The sequence below is a fragment of the Cetorhinus maximus genome, chromosome 22 (genome assembly GCF_964194155.1).
Source record: "Cetorhinus maximus chromosome 22, sCetMax3.hap1.1, whole genome shotgun sequence".
Taxonomy (NCBI): domain Eukaryota; kingdom Metazoa; phylum Chordata; class Chondrichthyes; order Lamniformes; family Cetorhinidae; genus Cetorhinus; species Cetorhinus maximus.
In genome coordinates, this window is record NC_135900.1 from 19563471 (window position 1) to 19581692 (window position 18222).

The 18222-nt window shown below is 40.5% G+C and overlaps 1 protein-coding gene across 3 annotated transcripts in view; it reads right to left on the bottom strand.

Moving 5' to 3' along the window:
- Positions 1–768: 768 nt before the first annotated feature.
- LOC144696519 (receptor-type tyrosine-protein phosphatase beta-like) overlaps positions 769–18222 on the bottom strand; it is a 105948-nt gene continuing 88494 nt past the window's right edge. For all 3 annotated transcript variants that reach the window (XM_078567908.1, XM_078567907.1, XM_078567909.1), the window contains 14 exons: positions 15990–16233; positions 15793–15884; positions 15519–15624; positions 13977–14051; positions 13850–13867; positions 13673–13754; positions 13457–13547; positions 12521–12597; positions 12258–12392; positions 11345–11467; positions 10928–11091; positions 8796–8931; positions 4612–4732; positions 769–926 (listed from right to left, as the gene is read on the bottom strand). In XM_078567908.1, the coding sequence (XP_078424034.1) occupies positions 904–926; positions 4612–4732; positions 8796–8931; positions 10928–11091; positions 11345–11467; positions 12258–12392; positions 12521–12597; positions 13457–13547; positions 13673–13754; positions 13850–13867; positions 13977–14051; positions 15519–15624; positions 15793–15884; positions 15990–16233 (1487 nt within the window). In that variant the 3' untranslated portion in view covers positions 769–903. The remainder of the gene's footprint in view (positions 927–4611; positions 4733–8795; positions 8932–10927; positions 11092–11344; positions 11468–12257; positions 12393–12520; positions 12598–13456; positions 13548–13672; positions 13755–13849; positions 13868–13976; positions 14052–15518; positions 15625–15792; positions 15885–15989; positions 16234–18222) is intronic.

The following is an 18222-nucleotide window of genomic DNA, read 5'->3' on the forward strand; positions in this document are numbered from 1 at the left end:
TGATCTTATAAATGGTTCTTCAATGCAAGTCCCCAAAAAGGTCATCATATTTGGGTATCTCCTTATATCCAAGAAGTGAGAAGATGAAACCTGTGACGTCCCTGTTAGTCAATAGTTGTCCATGATCTACTGTCAGGGTGTTTCTGGTGGAATGGGACACTCAACACAGTGTTCATTGTCTCTCTGTCTCTCACTCTTTCTCAATTTAGAAAGTCAATACTGTGAGGTTCCCATTTCCACAGGCCTGAGAACTGATGTAACTAATCACACATGTGGCTAGCAGATTTGAGTGCTAAATAGTGCTGAGACTTGAACTCGCAAAAGAGCAAATGTTTTAATTGCTAAAATACTGCGATGACTACAGGTCTGATGTTAAAGAACACCAAACCATAGCCTTCATAGCCTGATGGAAAGGTTTATTCAAAGTGTTCATTCCTCAAATATCTCTCCAGTAATAAGCACTCCATGTGTCAGCACACCACCTTTCAAGTACATCCAGTTACAATTTTCCTTCCAAATATCAAGTGCCCTTGTATAAAACAATTTGGATAGCATAGGATCTTAAATTGTGAATATTCATTTCTTTAAAAATCAAACAATGTTATTAAAAACAAAATTATATACAGATTATTGTTTTTACTTACAATATACATTTTATAATAAGTAATATAAAATACATAATCCACCAGTTTAAAAAATATACATAATATAAGAAATATTTATTTGAAATATATAAGTATATACAATAATCTCTAACAATTAAATTACAATAATATCCAAAAGGAATACCAAGCAAATAAATTATACACACAATGAAATGCCAGACCTGGTATTTATTTAGTGCATGTTTAGCAGTACTGCAGATGAGGTTCATTACATCAGAAGACGATTTCTCTACATTCTTCAGTGCCGGCCAAAGAGGAAATCTATGGAATCAGCAAAAGAAAAGACTATTTCTCATCATCCTTTTCATCTTTTGAAATATAATGCCTCATCTTCTCATAATGTTGTCATGATTACTAATCCACTGCTGCTCCCTTTTAAGAGGGAAACTACTGGTGAAGAACCTATTACCTCCTAATCTCTAATGTCAATCCATGCTTTGAGCACCTTCACAGAGTGTTGGCAGATCTGGGTCACAGGGAATGAAACTTACCTATAGGAATACCCACAGGAGGTTGAACCTAGAAAAACACCTCAGGTAAAAACTTAAAAACGTAACAACCAATTCAATGAATAGTTTTCCCAAATGTCAATGGCTCCCTATGGTAGAGTTCCCCCATTTTTTCTGGCTATAGATAGTCTGTGCATTCTACCTCTCTGCAACAGGCGGCAGTGCAGATTCCTGCTTCATGATGGGGTGAGCCTTACTTTGCCATTGTTGGCAGTCAGTGGGAGGAACTGAAAGTTACAGTTGGACCTTTCAAATTGAATCAAAATTCTTGTGTTTTGAGACTGGTGCTGCGGAGTCAGCCTCACAATGTAAATTCCAACAGAACCATATTAAAGTGGTTCTGTAACATAAAAGAAAAGACAAGAAATACACACAGCTTTACAGTGTCTTTCACAATCAGGGAGTCACAAAGTGCTTGAAATGTGAGATCCTGAGGGGTCCTAACAGGGCGGATGTGGAGACGATGTTTCCTCCTGTGGGAGAATCTAGAACTAGAGGTCACTGTTTAAAAATAAGGAGTCACTCATTTAAGACAGAGATAAGGAGAATTATTTTCTCTGACATTCTTGAGTCCTAGGAACTTCCTCAGAAGGCCATATGGAAGCAGAGTCTTTGAATATTTTTAAGGCGGAGGTAGATAGATTCTTGATAAGCAAGGGGGTGAAAGGTTATCGGGGGGATAGGCAGGAATGTGGGGTTGAGGTTACAATCAGAGCAGCCATGATCTTATTGAATGGCAGAGCAGGCTTGAGAGGCTGAGCGGCCTACTCTTGCTCCTAATTCAGATGTTTGTATGTATGTTTACAACCACTTGTGAAGTGCAATCATTGTTATAATTTTTAAAAAAAATGTTTTTCAATTTACTTTATTTTACACAACAAATTGCACACATTTATTGAGGTTGTCCACGACCACGGCCAAATCCTAATGTGGGACACGTGGCAGCCAATGTGTACACAGCAAGATCCCACAAATACCACTGAAATAAATGACCCAAGACATTTGTTTTAGCTATTGGTTGAGGGACCAAAATTGGCAAGGATTCTCCTATTTCTCCACATATTTCAGACCACAAAGAAAATCACTTCCACACGCTGTCCATGTAGAATTTTAACACTGTAAATATGAAATTAATTTCAATCTTTAGCTTCAATTACTTTCTCAGACAATTCCAAAGGCTTTGTAAAATTGGAGATTTGCTTTCTCTCTGTGGTGAATAGTTTTCTGTTCTATCACTTGCTGATGTAACTTCTAAAAGATAACAGCTCTCAGCAATGAGCTGTCAGCCTCTAGTGAAAAATATTTTATTTTAGCTGAGTTGGCCAAAATTCTTCTCCAAACACTGACTAAAATCTACTTCTGTTCAAAGTGGGTAGGGTGTGTGAGGGGTGTAGGGGTGTCGGGTGGTGGGGGGGGTGGAGGGGTGTGTGTGGGGTGCCGTTGTAGTATCAGTGGAGAGATGGCTTTGTGCACCAGTCTGTCTTAGTCTAACGTGCGAGTCATATTTGCCTACATACTGGTTGGCCTCATCAAAATGCCCCACCTCACCATTTTTACTGAAGGCAGGAAGTCTTCTGAATCCTATGTTGAACTGGTCCAACAGGTTAGGTTTAGTTGGGGTGGGGCAGGGACGAGGCCTGGCAGTGTTCCCAAGTTTTGTTCTGAGCTCTGGAGGACGTTCTAAGCCATGCTTTTATCAAGTAAATGCTCAATTTCCTTAATGCTCAACTTGCTGGAATCTCTGCTTCTGTTCACATATTGTAGCTCAATCAGAATGCTGACACCTATGTCCTCATTCAATCAAAACACTATATGCTTCCATTACTCTGGTTTTTAGTAGGCTCCACTGTTTTCCTGTCTATGAATCAATTTCAAGATCCTTGTCCTTACCTTTAAATGTCTCCCAGAGCCTTATGTCTCTGTTCGCAACCTTTAACATTAGTCTGCTCTTCATTTCTCACTCTCATTGTTCCAACTCTAGTGGCCAGTTTTCCAGCCAGTATGTTTCTACATTTTCAAATCCCTGTGCTGCATATCCTCCTTTCCTGCTTTCAACTAATCTGTTTCCACCTTAACTGTTCTCTTGACCCTGTCAATTCCATTCTACCTGATTTTCCTCCTACTCAACGTTACATCTTTTCTCCTTTCTCTAAGGTGTTCTGAAGCATTCTCAAATTGAGGCATGGCATTCATGCAATATTGTTGACAGACTCAGTTGATTAGAAGGCCATAGGAATAACTACTCTCTGCCATTGATATAAGCAATTTCTAATCTAACCATTTCTAATCTTATGGAGGCAATTGGAGATAGAAAGTAACTGTCTTATTGGACTCTGGCTAAGTTAGTATCAGTATTTTGACTACAGTGGACCAATTCAGAAAATAAGTTAACATGCTTATCTGATATTAAAGCCCAAAGGCCACACAGTCATTTGTACTAGTGCAGTCTGATATTACTTCCTGGAAAATATTTCCTCTCAGCAGGCAATGAATCCACCTCCCTTCTGCCTGCTGACTTTTCCACTATTAATGTGTTTAATCAGGAACGACAGAAAGCTGGCAATGAGGGGAGGGCAGGGGGTTCTAGTTCAACATATGAGGAAGGGCCACTTTCCTTTGGTTCTTATTTCCTTTCTCTAACATGCACCCCACCGTGCCATCCACTCCCCATCCCGTGTGATCATGAGTTTAAAACGAGCCTTTCAGTCCTAAAGGTGCTGGAATGAAAGCAATTTTTAAATCTGTTATTGGAAACTAAGACCGACTTTGGTTTTTTTTGTCTACTGGCATTAACACAAAAGGCTAATTGGGTAATCGGTCAGGAATTCCTTCATATTTCCATGACTAATTTTCTCAGTGACCAGTTTAGAACAGCAACAGGGAAAGCATTTCAAAGGTAGAATCAAAACATTTGTGAGATATTGAGCAGGTTAAGGTGAGGGCAGAATAGAATGCTTCTCTGCCTTCCAACACAGTGCTAGGCACTCCCAGGTAGGCGTCTCTCATCAAGACTGTTGATGGTAATTACTATTGAATTATGGACATTTTAGTACTGTCACTCGTAAGAACTGGGTTGAGATTATCCCAAGTTACTTTGTGTGGAGTTTTTATACAACTAGGGGGAGGAAGCTTTCAACTCAATAGCCTGGGTTGGATTCAAACCTAGGTCTGAGGTAAAAGTACAACATTCAGGCACATGACTCCACCCAGACATGGAGTAAATGATTTTACTTGATGAAATGCACTGAAAACATAGCTAATACACTTGCTGTTAAAATGAACATCAAGACTATTGAGTCCATCATCATATTGTACTATAATTAACAACTCACCTTTGGTCACTAACCCAGATGAATTTGTGATAATTGAATGCTTCATCAATAAACAAAATGCCGACTATTGCATGGAAAAGTTACCTGCAGGAACTATTTGCATACCTCTGTGATACTCTGGGTTGACATTCTCATATATAGGAAACAATGGATTTTCTTGTTCACCTCGTAGCTTTCTACTCCTTAAAACATCTCTTGTGCACAAATGTAAATATGCATATTGACACTGAAAGAAAAGTACAGGCAGAAATTAATTTTCTCTTTTTTTAAAAATCTTTTAAAAATCCTCTTAAAGGTTTTAAATCATTTACCTGATGGCTCTCTTATTGCTTTAATGCTGGCATTAAGACATTATTATAGATAAACTGTGCAGCTTGTTCACAGGTTTCACCCTTGAAAACATAAGACCGAAAGAAAGCTCTTCTGCCTATCTAGCCTTATCTTGTCACATTGGGGTTTTTTTTTGTCTCCTCTTTCCATACACATTCAACTAATTGATTGACGGATATTTCAGCATTAATGAAGGAATTGATTTTCTTTCGTGTTTAAAATTTTTTTTTGCAATTCAATATTGCACTCTTTCCTCTCTTTGGCATTCCATGGGCTACTTGAATTCCTTGAATTACTGTGCAAAATGGGATTATGGCAAAGTTATGTCAGCGGACTGGGAGCAGCACCAAGGAAATTTGGGGACATGGCTACTTGAAGTACACCAAATAAAAGGAGGAGAGTTTGTCTTTTTTACGTCATGTTTCTGGGGGGATTTCCAAACATCAGGAGAACCACTTGATCACTCCCTTACTGGTTGTCTTTCAAAAAGTTTATCATTTGCCAAATGTTAGTACACTGTGAGGGAATTCACACAAAAATATGTGACCAGGTCCTAAAAACATTCCCATTTTGTTTATTCATGCCCTCAGCATGAACTATGAATCCATCTTTCTTGGATGTAATGCTGCACGTGCATCAAGTTCAGGGCGTTTAACAGTACATCCCATTTTGCATCAGATGCGGATTTCCATTTGGATTTAGGACAGACGCAAAGAACCTCTGCCTGAAGTAGACGGGAGCTTTATTGTAATATTAAAATGGTACATGACTGAAGTAACTAGGGCCTAGAAAAAGTTGGGAGCAAATCCAATGACAAGCATGAATCAAGCCTGAAGTGGATGATCAAGAGGGCCATGCAAATTGGTCCTCCAATGTCAACAGGGTGTGACAAGTGTGCTGGGGATGCCATTTTCATCAGAGAGGGTAATGCATAGGTTGTGAAAAAGACGAGGATCATCCAGTTGGGATTCCAGTACGCGAGCAACCGTGAATCTGGGTTGTGGGGAGAGGCATGCACAAGCACTGGCTGTCAGGGGCCTGCAGCTTTAATGTGGAGCCAGTTTTAATTGTGCAGCTCATGGCTCCACATTCAGGTAAGTCCAAAATATTTTTATGTAGCTTTTTAGTGGCCACCATCAGTATTCCTCTTAAAGCCGGCTGGTATGGGTGCTGTGCACCACACATGGCTCAGGCTGCAATCAGGTGCCAACTAATTTTGGGAATGGGCCTGAAATAGGTGCTAAGCCCTCACCCCACCCCTCCAATTTTGCACAGGCAATGGGCCTAGCACCTCTTTCAGGGAACCCTATATTTCATGCACACATACGTAGCAAGAAATGCAATGCCTCACACCATATTGGACCTTTCAACCATTCATTTCTGCAGTTGAAAAATGGATGCAGCACAATCCTTTGTCTTTTTCTGGATATTGCAATATCAGATCAAATTTTATTCCCCCACACACAGCAGAATCTTGTTGAACAGAGTGTGCTGATGGCAGCACCATAAGTGAGTGTGACTTTCGCTTGGAGGCGGAATTGCTGGCCATGTGCAATCATGTGGCGGCCAGGAAAGCAAATGAGAAACACGTACTTTCAGATTCATGACTGGTTAAAGGTGGCATGCATGAGGTAAGGTGTTCTTCTTGGTGGATTTGGAGTGAGTAGCAGCTGTTTTTCTTGCTTGGGGAATTTTGTTGGACCAGGGCATTGGAGGTTGAGGTGTTGCATTGAGCTCAGGTGGTGACTGCCGAGGTTGGGGCGTGGCTGTTCATGGAAGGGTGGGTGGTGGTTGTCCAGGGATTGGGGCGTACCTGTCCGAGGGAGAGAGGTCAGGTCATGGCAACCCTAAGAGAAGTCATGGGGAACGTGGGAACATAAGCTTAGGAGCAGGTATAGGCCATTCAGCCTCTTGAGCCTGCTCTACTATTCAATAAGGTCATGGCTGATCTGGTAGTGATCTCAACTCCATTTTCCTGTCTGCGCCCATAACCCTTGACTCCCTTGTCGATCAAAAATCTGTCTAACTCTATCTTGAATAAATTCAATGATCCAGCCAACACTGCTTTCTGGGGAAGAGAATTCCACAGACTAACAGCCCTCTAAAAGAAAAAAGTTCTCCTCATCTCCTTCTTAAAAGGGAGACTTCTTATTCTTAAACTGTGCCCCCTAGTTCTAGATGCCCCCACAAATGGAAACGTCTCCAGGTATCTACCCTATCAAGTCCCCTCAGGATCTTATATGTTTCACTGAGATCACCTCTCATTTTCCTAAACCTCAATGAGTATAGGCCCAACCTGTTCAACCTTTCTTCATAAAATAAACTTCTCATCCCAGGAATGTGTTGACTGAAACTTCTCTGAGCTTCTTCTAATGCAATGATACATTTTTTAAAATAAGGAGACCAAAACTGTACACAGCATTCCTCACCAAGGCCCTGGTGCAGTAAAACTTCCCTATTTCTATATTCCTTTCCCTTTGAAGTAAATGCCAACATTCCATTTGCCTTCCAAATCACTTGTTGCACCTGCATACTAACTTATTGTGATTCATGTACCAGGCCACCAAGATCTCTCTCTACCACTGAATTTTGCAATCTCCATTTAAATCGTGTACTGCTTTTGTATCCTTACTGCCAAAGTGGACAAGTTTACGTTTCCACACCTTATACTCCATCTGCCAAATTTTTGCCCACTCGCTTAACCTGCCTATATCCCTTTGCAGACTCTTTACCTCCTCTTGACAACCTTACTTTCCTTCCTATCTTGATGTCATCACCAAATGTAGCGACCATACATTCGGTCCCTTCATCCAAGTCTTTGAAGTAGATTGTAAAAAATAGATGACCCAGCACTGATCCCTGTGACACTCCGTCAGTTACAGCTTGCCAACCTGAAAAAGACACATTTATCCCTACTCTCTGCTTCTTGTTAGCTAACCAATTCTTTATCCATGCTAATGTATTACCCCTTGCGCCATGTAATCTTATTTGGTGTAGTATCCTTTGATGTGGCACCTTATCAAATGCCTTTTTGAAAACCAAGTATACCACATCTATAGGTTCCCCTTTATCCAACTTGCTTGTTACTTCCTCAAAATGTACTACTCTAAGAAATCCTCTGCCGGTTCCTGTCCTCCTCTGTCACAACATCGAAAAGCACGGAGTGCACAAGACCCCTCCTGTCTGTCTGAAGTGAGTTGCGGAGAGCAGGCAGGCAAGAATCTGGTCAGCATAGTCTATTTGGCCCCTTTTCCTGGCTTAATGACTATGGGCCATTGGGGAGCCCACTGCTGTGTATCAACCAAACTCTGGTCTCCTCCCACCCCAACTGTGCTGGCGCGGGGGTGCGGTTTGATGGTGAAAGGGTGGCAGCTCTAGGTTAACAGTTGATCAAGGGTGACGGTGGGTGACTTGAGGGTCACAGAAGGGAGGAAGTGTCAAAGATGAAGAAGGGAAGGTCAAAGGTGACTGAGGAAAGGTGCAGGGGGATGTTTGCAGCTCCATTGTCAGAGTAGAAGTGTTCAGGGTCATTGCTGCAATAGCAGGAAGAGGACCAAGAGATATGTGAATCTCTGACTAACTAATGCAAGATAGTTCATTTCCATATTATATCGCTTCATAATTAATTCCCAATTATGCTAAAATTTTCTGCATCCAGAGTTAATGTGCTCCTTCGCACATTTGAATCTGGAACCTGGAGATGTGAATAATTATGTAAATAAGTTGATCCTGGAGAAGTGAATTTTACTGTCATTATTGCCGGTCTGGTTAGATTTGCATCATTTAGGACTGCCATGCCCATACACAAAAATCCTCGCCATGATGCCTGGCTATGAGATCTCCCCCACAATAACCTGAGACGAGCATTGAAAAAACAACATGCTAGTGTCCATTTAGATGTTGCAAAAGTTAAATCACGTACGATAGAATTATGTTACAGTGCTATCAACTCCCATTACCTCAGTTTGCACCATATGAACCCTGTGAAGCCTCAGGTCATAAACTGTCCCATAAATGTCCACAGAATCTTTGTTCTCCAAATGCTGAAGGATTCTGTCTAAAGCGATAAATGTGCCTGTCCGACCGACTCCAGCACTGTGTAAAAACAAAGCAAAATCTAAAATAGACAGCAAAGGAAAAAACAAACGGAACAAAATATAGTTCTATCAGTAGATATTGCCATATTGTCCTTTATCTTGAGAATCTGAATTCAAATCCAGTCCAAACTAACAGGGTCAAAACTCTCTCCTCACTATTTGCATTGAATTTGGCTGATTTCTGTCCAATTCCTACTGGTGCAAGCTCACAGCACAAAATTGTTTAAAACTTGGTCATGAGGGAGATCGGAAGAACTGGAAACTTCACACTCATGCTATAGGGGTTATGTCAAGTTATAACCTAACTTTTCCTTCTTCTGCCATGTTTGAGGTTAGGGTTAAGCTCCAGCGTTGGAGAGATGATGGTCAAGGGGCCTTAACCTGCAGTTGGATGAGATACATCCAATTTAGGAGTGCTTGTTGGCCAACACTACATGTTTAAGCTGGAAAAATGTTCCACTCCCAACAGACATCCAGACATTAACTTGAAATGTGTAGAAAATGGTATCTGTGAATAAGTGATAATTAATCACTAAAGCATTCAATTTACAATGGTGGTAATATGAGTGAAAAAGATAGCAGTCATCACTGCCACAATTTTTCTCACAATATAAAGAACTTGACTGAAGCATCAAGAATGGTTTGAATTATTGCATGGTTGTCATTAAAACCCACCAGGGGTAATTTTGGCAAAAGGCTGAAACTCTTTCGAGTTACCAACAGTCACAGATTGCAACTCTTTCGAGTACAATCACAGTTCTTGGTTTCCAGGAGTGGGACATGAACCCACAACCCTCTGATTCAATGGCGAGGGTGCTACGAACTGAGCCACAGCTGACACCTTGCAAAAGGCTGAAACCAGGCACTACATGGTTGCTGTGTTAATCAAGGACACCTGTTTGAAAGTCTGGATTTAGCACATAATTTTGGTCCTAATTGATGATTACTATAACTCGAACTTGCCTGGATGTCCTAAATCAGACACTTGCACGTTTAGCACTCAATTAATGATTAGACAAAATTTTATGGAGCAGTATGTGTGGGATCCTCATACCCACTTTCACCTAAGGTGTGGAGTGCTCTGGCTGGCACACAATGGCACGCTGCAGGGTGGGTCAGGGACTGAGGGAGAGGACACACAGGTCCTTGGAGGCAGCGCTGGAGGCCTTGGTGAAGCAGTTCCTTAGGAGGAGGGATGTCCTGTCGCCACAGGCGGGAGACATGTTATCTCACTTGCCTCTCCCTCCTGCAGCAGCTGGTGCTGCTCTTCTTGGCCTCATCTCTTCCTCCCATTCCTCCTATAGACCAAGATCAACCCCTAGTAAGATGGCCATGATCAAGCTCTCAGTTTCTCCTGGTGATTCCTACAAGATGCCCAATGAGGTAGCGTGGAACAGCACAGGTGAAATCCTCGGAGAATTTCCTGAATGAATGTTGATAGTGTTTTGGTGAAGTCTCGACCAAGTCTCCCAAAAGTGTCCTAAAAGTCTCCTGACGTGCTTCAGCGGCATTTAAACCTGAAATGGTGATATCCCTTTAAGTGCTTGAAACCTACATCAATGCTTTGCTTGGTTCCAAACTGCTCGTCGCTGTTAATGGAGGGCATTAGGATAAGCGTTAGCCACTAAACTGATACACAGCCTCCTCAGTGAGCCCTCTCAGATATTTTAAGTGGCAAGCAGCAACACGATCGATGTAGAAAATTTGAATATCATTGCACTTTCTGTAATGACCGTGTCGAAATGTTTTGTAATGTTCTTTTAGATGTTTTATAAATAAAGTATATTTTTGCACCAAAAAAAAAATCAGCCCCGTAATGAGCCTCCTGCTGTTCCTGGTGATGAAGCTGATGTTTCTCTTTGGCCTTCACCTCCTCAGAGGATCATTAGCACCTGAACAGCCTGCTGAAAATCACACCCATCACCTCATAAGCTATCTTTGCAGTTAGTCATTCAGTTTTGGAACAAGAAAAAAAAATCACTAATAGTTTGTACCTGCAATGTATAACTGTGGGTCCAGAGTTGGGTGTTCTGTTAATATAATCTCTCACCGTTCGCACAAACTGGATTAAAGATTGCGCTGTTTCTGGCACGCCATGATCTGGCCAAACAGTGTAGTGGAAGTGACGAACAATTCGAGCACAGTCAAGTTGATCCTCCTAAACAATAAGAACAAAAATCTTGAATAGGTGGTGTTGCTTGTTCTCCTTCATCCCAAAATACTGTGGATAAACTGGCTGAGTGTAAAAAAATATAGAACATTGATAAGTTGATGAAACATGGAAGCCTCCTTTCTATAATGAAATTGTAAATACAGTCACATTTGACAGTCAAAAAGGTTGGAGATGCAAGGTTTAAATAAAAGGGATTTGATTGACTAATATTCTTAAAAAGGCATTTACAGGTTCTTACATTGCATATTTTGAACTCTCTAATTGTCCACTCGGGTAAGACTGATTCTGACAGCATCTGGACAACGAGATCTCCATAATACAGAGCATCATGATCAAAGGGCCAGTAATGATCGCATTTTACCTGTTCATGAAAACACATAAAGCAAACTGTCACCAGGAGTTTAAGTTTGCACAACCCAACAAATAGGCAGTTACAATTTCAACATATGAATGATTCTTAAAAAAAACTCCCCGGGTTTCCATTGGGCTTCTTTTCATGCCCAGCTGTAACTTTGACAGAAACCCCAGACAAATGATAATAACGGCTATTAATGCTGTTTGCCTTGGGTTGCCATTAATTTTTCGCTGTTACAACAGAAAGTTGTGAAACTTCCACGAGTTTTAGAAAAATTTATTCTCGGGATGTGGATGCCACTGGCAAGGTTGGTATTTATTTCAGATTCCTAGTCCCACTGAGAAAATGACTGTGAACCTTCTTCTGTTTTGATACAACTGAGTGACAGGGGTTAGGCCACTTCAGACGGCAGTCACAAATCAATCACCTTGGTGTGGAACTGAAGTAAACATGGGCTGGGCTGAGTAAGGACAGCAGGTTGTCTTCCCGAAAGGACCAGTTGGATTTTTAGAACAATCCCCACAGCTTTACGTCACTTTTACAGATACCAGCCTTTTTATTTCCAGGTTTTTTTCATTAACTTAAAATTTTCAAACAGCCATGATGGGATCTGAACTGCTGTTTTGTGAATTATTAGTCTAATCCTCTGGATTATCAGTCCAATAACATAACCACTACATTACTGTACCCTTCATGTTTTACTGGACATACAAGGCAGTACTCGGCCTACATTCATATAACATAATTTGCAAACAGTGCAGATGTTTTTAAAGGAATACTAATGGCGAATGCTTACCCTTCCCTTTTCTACACATTGTGTGACCATCACAATATTATGAACATTTTGTTCCCAAACCATTTTCCAGAAGTCATCTTTGGTGCCAGGTAGAGGGCCTTGAGTGGCAATGTATTCCCTTCGAAAGTTGCACCCCTAAATTTCCCAAAGGAAGGTTACTTTATACATACTAGAACATTAAAATCTGAATGATGTTCAAATGCAAAAAAACAACTGAGCATTATAAAATAACTACGTATACTGAAAACAATAGTCCAGCTTACTGGTATATAACTGGCGTTGATGTAGTCTGAACAAGGGTCATCATCGACGTAAGTTAATTTCACCCTTGTCGAGTCATCTAGTAACAAACAGTAACAGAAGAATGAATAAATATCAAACTATGGTTTTGTACCTAAAAATTGATTATACTTTAAAAATTACAAAGGTGTTTAGCATATACAGAAGTTAAGATAATTTAACCTAAAGTGTCGAAATGGAGCTTTACTTGTCAACTTCACTTTACTGCCCACTCCCCATATCATTTGATTCAGCAGACCAAAATCCATCTCCCAGCCTTGAATATACGCAATAATGGAACATCCACTGTCCTCTGTGGTAGAGAATTCCAAAAATTCATAACCCTCCTGAGTGAAGAAATTTCCCCTTATCTCAGTCCTAAATGATCGGCTCCTTATTCTGGGGTTGTATCCCCACCTGTGTTCTAAGTTGCCCAGCCAGAAGCAGGAGTGCTACCAACTGAGCCAAGCAGACGCTGAGGGAAAAGAGTATTAAACCAGACTTTAAAGCAAACTGTACAATCAAGATCCAAGATAAATCAACTGCTACGATATAATAGCAAGCTACAAGCATCATATTTCTGAATAAATCAACCACTGGACCACTAAATTGCCTATTAGGCCTCTTCGTGATTCTAGGTGATAATGATTCGATGCCCTGCTATATGTTTCTCCCGATGATAACAAGTTTTACACCAAAACCCAAAACCTAGATTGCTCTCATAGCCTATGCACCTTAAGAAAAAAAAAAATCCAGTGATGAAATGGTTAAACAAGTACATTGAGTTTGCCAGTCAACATGCAATGCTATCAGCACTCTAGAGCTCAAATTATAAAATATTTCTGTTTGGTTGACACTAAATTCTAGCTTTAAAATGCATCATCTGTAACAGTTGGTGACATGAGAAACATTACACTTACAGGGCAGAATATTGTTGTATCGATTTTTTCCTCTATTCTCGGGTAAAAGTGCTGTGTCAAAAGACTGGTTTCTTCCAATGTCTTTTAAATCCTTTCGAAGAGAAAGCAATAACTCAGTATAATACAGCCAGGGATTTTTTATTAATAGTGTTCATCACACAAAATCAAGTAAATGTGTTTATAATGTTTCTAAATAGATAAAAACTGCTGTCCCACCTCATACTCCTCAGACAGGAGATAGCTGGAATCTGCCTGTAGTTTGGTAAACTGAGTTTCGAACTGGCTTGCCTTAATTTCTCTGAAATGAATTTAGTGGAGTAGATTGATGAGAAACATAATTTCAATAAGTATGCTGAGATTCGCATGTCCATGATAAATAATATTGGAACAAACCTGGAATTTGGTGGTTGCCTGAAAAGGAAAAGAAAAAAGAAGTTCCAGTGAGCATTTTTATTTCAAAAGTTCTTGATTTGAAGAAAGAAAGTTATTGCAGTGAAGCTGTGGCTCAGAAAGTTCTTACCTTCCCTGTACAAGAGGGACATTGACAGATGATGGTCTGTCTTTTGGTTTCGATACTGGTCTAGATTCAGCACCCCTACAATCATAAATAGATTGAACAAGAACATAAGAATATTTGGAAATAGGAGAAATAGCATTAGCCTAACAAGCCTCCCACATTCTACTGTCTTTAAACTTGAGGCCATCTAAACCTGCTGTCTATGTGTTAACTCATACCAAATCCCATTCCCCTGTCACGCCTGTGCTCACTGACATACATTGGCACCCAGTCAATCAACGTCTTGATTTTAAAATTCTCATCCTTTTTTTCCAAATCTCTCTGGTCTCACTCCTCCCTATCTCTGTGACCTCTTCGGGCCCACAACCCTCCGAGATATCCGTGGTCCTCTAATTCTGGCCTCTTGTGCATCCACAATTTTAATTCTCCTTATTAGTGGCCGTGTCTTCAGTTGCCCAGATCCCAACCTCTGGAATTCCCTCTGTACAACACTTCATCTCGCTTTCCTCCTTTAAGAGACACCCTAAACCTACCTCTTTGACCAAGCTTTTGCTCATCTGACCTAATATCTCCTCATGTGGCTCGTCGGTGTAATTCTTTGTTGTATAATGCTCCAGTGAAGCTCTTTGGGATGTCTTATTATGTCAAAGGTGCTATGTAAATATAAGTTGTTGTCTTGGCAGATCAACCCACTTCTCCAGCTTCACTTTATATTCTTCAACTCTGCCTCCAGCAAGCCATCCAATTGTTTTTTGAACGCATTTATCTTACTTATATGTGTGATCTTTCTTGGTTAATGATTCTACATCTCATTATACCCTTTCTATCCAATTCCCCTATTTGTAATTTTTAAACTTGCCTCCTTTGGTAATGAAGCCCTCACTGTTGAGAGCAATGTGCTTGGATTAACATTGTGAATTGCCTTCACAATCTAGATGACTTCAGTTAGATTTTGGTAGAATAGGTTAAAAGTGTTAAAACCCACAGTGGTTGGACATTTTCTTGGAGGTGCTCTTGGCTCGACTGCCGTAACTTTGGGGGAAAGGTGCTGGAGGCCACCCTTACACATCTAAACAGACTGCAGCTCCAGGAAAGTTACGGTGGTGGATTGGGAGCAGCTCCAAGAAAATAGTGTTCAGATTTAACCCAGCTGCAGTAATGAAACAAAAGTCAATCACCTAAGATACTGTAACCACGGAGTGAATGTCAGTGGAGTAAGCTTTTTCCTTTGGTGCTCCTGATGCATGATGTGCAAAGAAAGCATTAGAGATAAACATTTCTACCGCTGAATCCTATCATGCTGCAGTCGACTACAGCCAGGAGGTTCCTCATGGCTGCTCTGACACTCATGCCACTACCTTGCCAACAGTGCAGTGGAATTTCTGGTAAGCAGGTTTCCACTGCATGAACGGCAATGTGATGGTGGCAGAGCCGGGGCCAGCACCAAGGATTTTCATGGCCTAGTATGAGGCATAAGGAGCTTCAGAGTTTCAAGTAGATCAATTTGAAATACCAACTTTGTCAGAAAACTGCCAAAATACTCACGTTGGCTTCACTTTTCTCCTGCAAACAATTATAGCCATGACAGAAATGAGGACAACAATCAGGAACACACCAGCACTTGCTCCTTCTATGACGCCCAAGAGAGGCTCTAAAGACAGGACACAAAAAGTTGTTACCCACTTTGCTACACGCAGGTTAAAATCCATTTCAATATGTATTGAATATCTATTGGGGATCTGCTGAGTTTACAGGAGATAAGGTTACAAGGTTTGCCCCTCTAAGATGTTTACAGTGGTTTGCACAAGCAAGCACCTACCTGCCTCTGTAGTTATAGGCAAGGAGAAATAGGTGTCTGAAAACAGGGGATTGCTCATATCATCAAGCTGAGTGAAGGCACGAACACTGATTCTAAAAGAATAATCCATGCGTTAGTTTTGCGCAATTGTAAAATTTTCAGAACAAAAACTTTGTCAGAAAATGAAGCAAGCAGCCAATTCTTCTTAGAGGTCTGACCTGTACGACGTTCTAGATTTTAAAGGCCCATCGCAGAATGCTTCCTGATCCTTCTCACATTTCCCTCCCAGCCTGTCCATCTGCGCCCCGATTTTTATTTTAAAGATTTGCAACGTGCCATCAGGATTTTCTGCACATTTGCTTGAAAAATAATTTGTTTGATAGTTTCGGACTGAGTTGTTCCTTTTGTATTCCAGGTAAGATGGCAAGGGGTGTTGTTTTTCTGGCTTCATATTTTCTATACCTAAAAACAGAACAAATTAGACATATTGAAATAAAGTACATTACATCACTTCAGTAAGTCCCTTATATGTACAGCTCTGGTGAAGGGGACAGTCCAAAACATTAACTTCTTTATAGACCCCGATTGGTCTGCTGTGTGTTTCTGGCACTTGCTTTTTTTGTTCCAAATATGCAACCTTATTTTGGTTTTCTACATCGTTCTATATATTTGTTCGTAGTGATGTCCTAGCTAGGTCCATTTATGTTCCAATATTACTGCATGATTCCCTTTGCTTAAATATGCAGCACCCCTACAATGCACAACCCATACAAACACACAATATTATACTACAATCACTAACCCAGTTTCCAAAAGGGAATTTGCATTTTCAGTTGTCATTAGTGCTGTATGTCTGCAGTTCCTTATTCCTATTTACATTAAATAACTGGGATGATGGATAGACAATTTTTTTTTCAATCATTGGTAAATGGAATTAAATTTCTATTTATTTTTAAAGTAATAACCAAGGCTACAAAAAATGACATTAGAAAATAATCCTTTCAGCTTTTTTGATGAAACTGGCTTCGGAGATTCCAGAATGTTCAAAAATTTCACAAGTCACTAGGCTGGGTTTTCATAATCCTAGGAATGTAGGCATGAGAAGTGTAGGACTTTATGTTTGCATTATTATCCTTCCTGAGAAGGCAATGCTGGGAAGCTAAGTCATGACTTGATATTGGTTTCAAAGAGCATGAAAATTGTGAGAAGGTAACAGATTGTTTCTGGTGGAGCACAGGCAGAGAATTTAAGATAATCGCAACAAGAATTTAAAGGGAATTTAGAAAAAAATGTCTTTACTTGCAACATTTTGTGATTCTCTGGAGCAGATCTTCACTTTGTGCAATAGTGTAACAGTGGCATGCCACTGTTTTAGATCCCTCCTGATTTTTTATAGAGGGAGAGAAAGTCAGCAGAGCAGGAATGACGGGTTGGACAAGGATAAAACAAAATAGAGAATCCATAGCTGTAAATCAAAACCAGTTAGATTGGTAGCTTTACAGCCTTCCAGACTGAATATTGAGTTCAACAACTTTTAGACCATAAACTCTCTCCTCCATCCCCACCCCCTTTCCAATCCCCCTTTTTTCCAATAATTTATATAGATTTTTCTTTTCCCACCTATTTCCATTATTTTTAAATGTATTTCCAACCATTGTTTTATCTCTACCTTTTAGCCTATTTCAATCCCTTCCCCCCACCCCACCCCCACTAGGGCTATCTGTACCTTGCTCATCCTGCTTTCTAACCTTAATGTCACCTATTAGCACATTTCTTAGCTAATATCACCACCGTCAACACCTCTTTGTCCTTTTGTCTATGACATCTTTTGGCAATCTCCACCTATCACTGACCCTCTATCCAGCTCTACCTGTCCCCCACCCCACCTTAAACCAGCTTATATTTCACCTCTCTTCTATTTTTCCTTAGTTCTGTTGAAGAGTCATACGGACTCGAAATGTTAACTGTGTTCCTCTCCGCAGATGCTGTCAGACCTGCTGAGTTTTTCCAGGTATTTTTATTTTTGTTTCAGTGAGATTGTATTATCGTTTGGCTCAGGTTTACCTAATTTTCTATTTGTGGCAGCTAATGCATAATTTTTTTCAAGTTTGGTGGAAGGTGGGTTTATGTGGCAGGGGTGGGTTGGGGGGGTGGTGGGGGCAGGTTGTGGGTTGGGGGAAGTTGCAATGGTAGCTGAACTGTGTTACTAGAGATTCAATGGATATGAGTATGTCATGGTTGGAAACATATCTAATTTAAAACAATCTAAATTCAAAATAATCTCTCTTTAATTATATACTGGGAAGACTCAAGCCATTTGTCCGGTCCCCACCAAAAACTCTGCTCCCTTACCACCAATTCCATCCCTCCTCCTGGCAGCTGCCTGAGGCTGAACCAGACTATTCTCAACCTTGGTATCGTATCTGACCCTGAGGTGGGCTATCAACCACA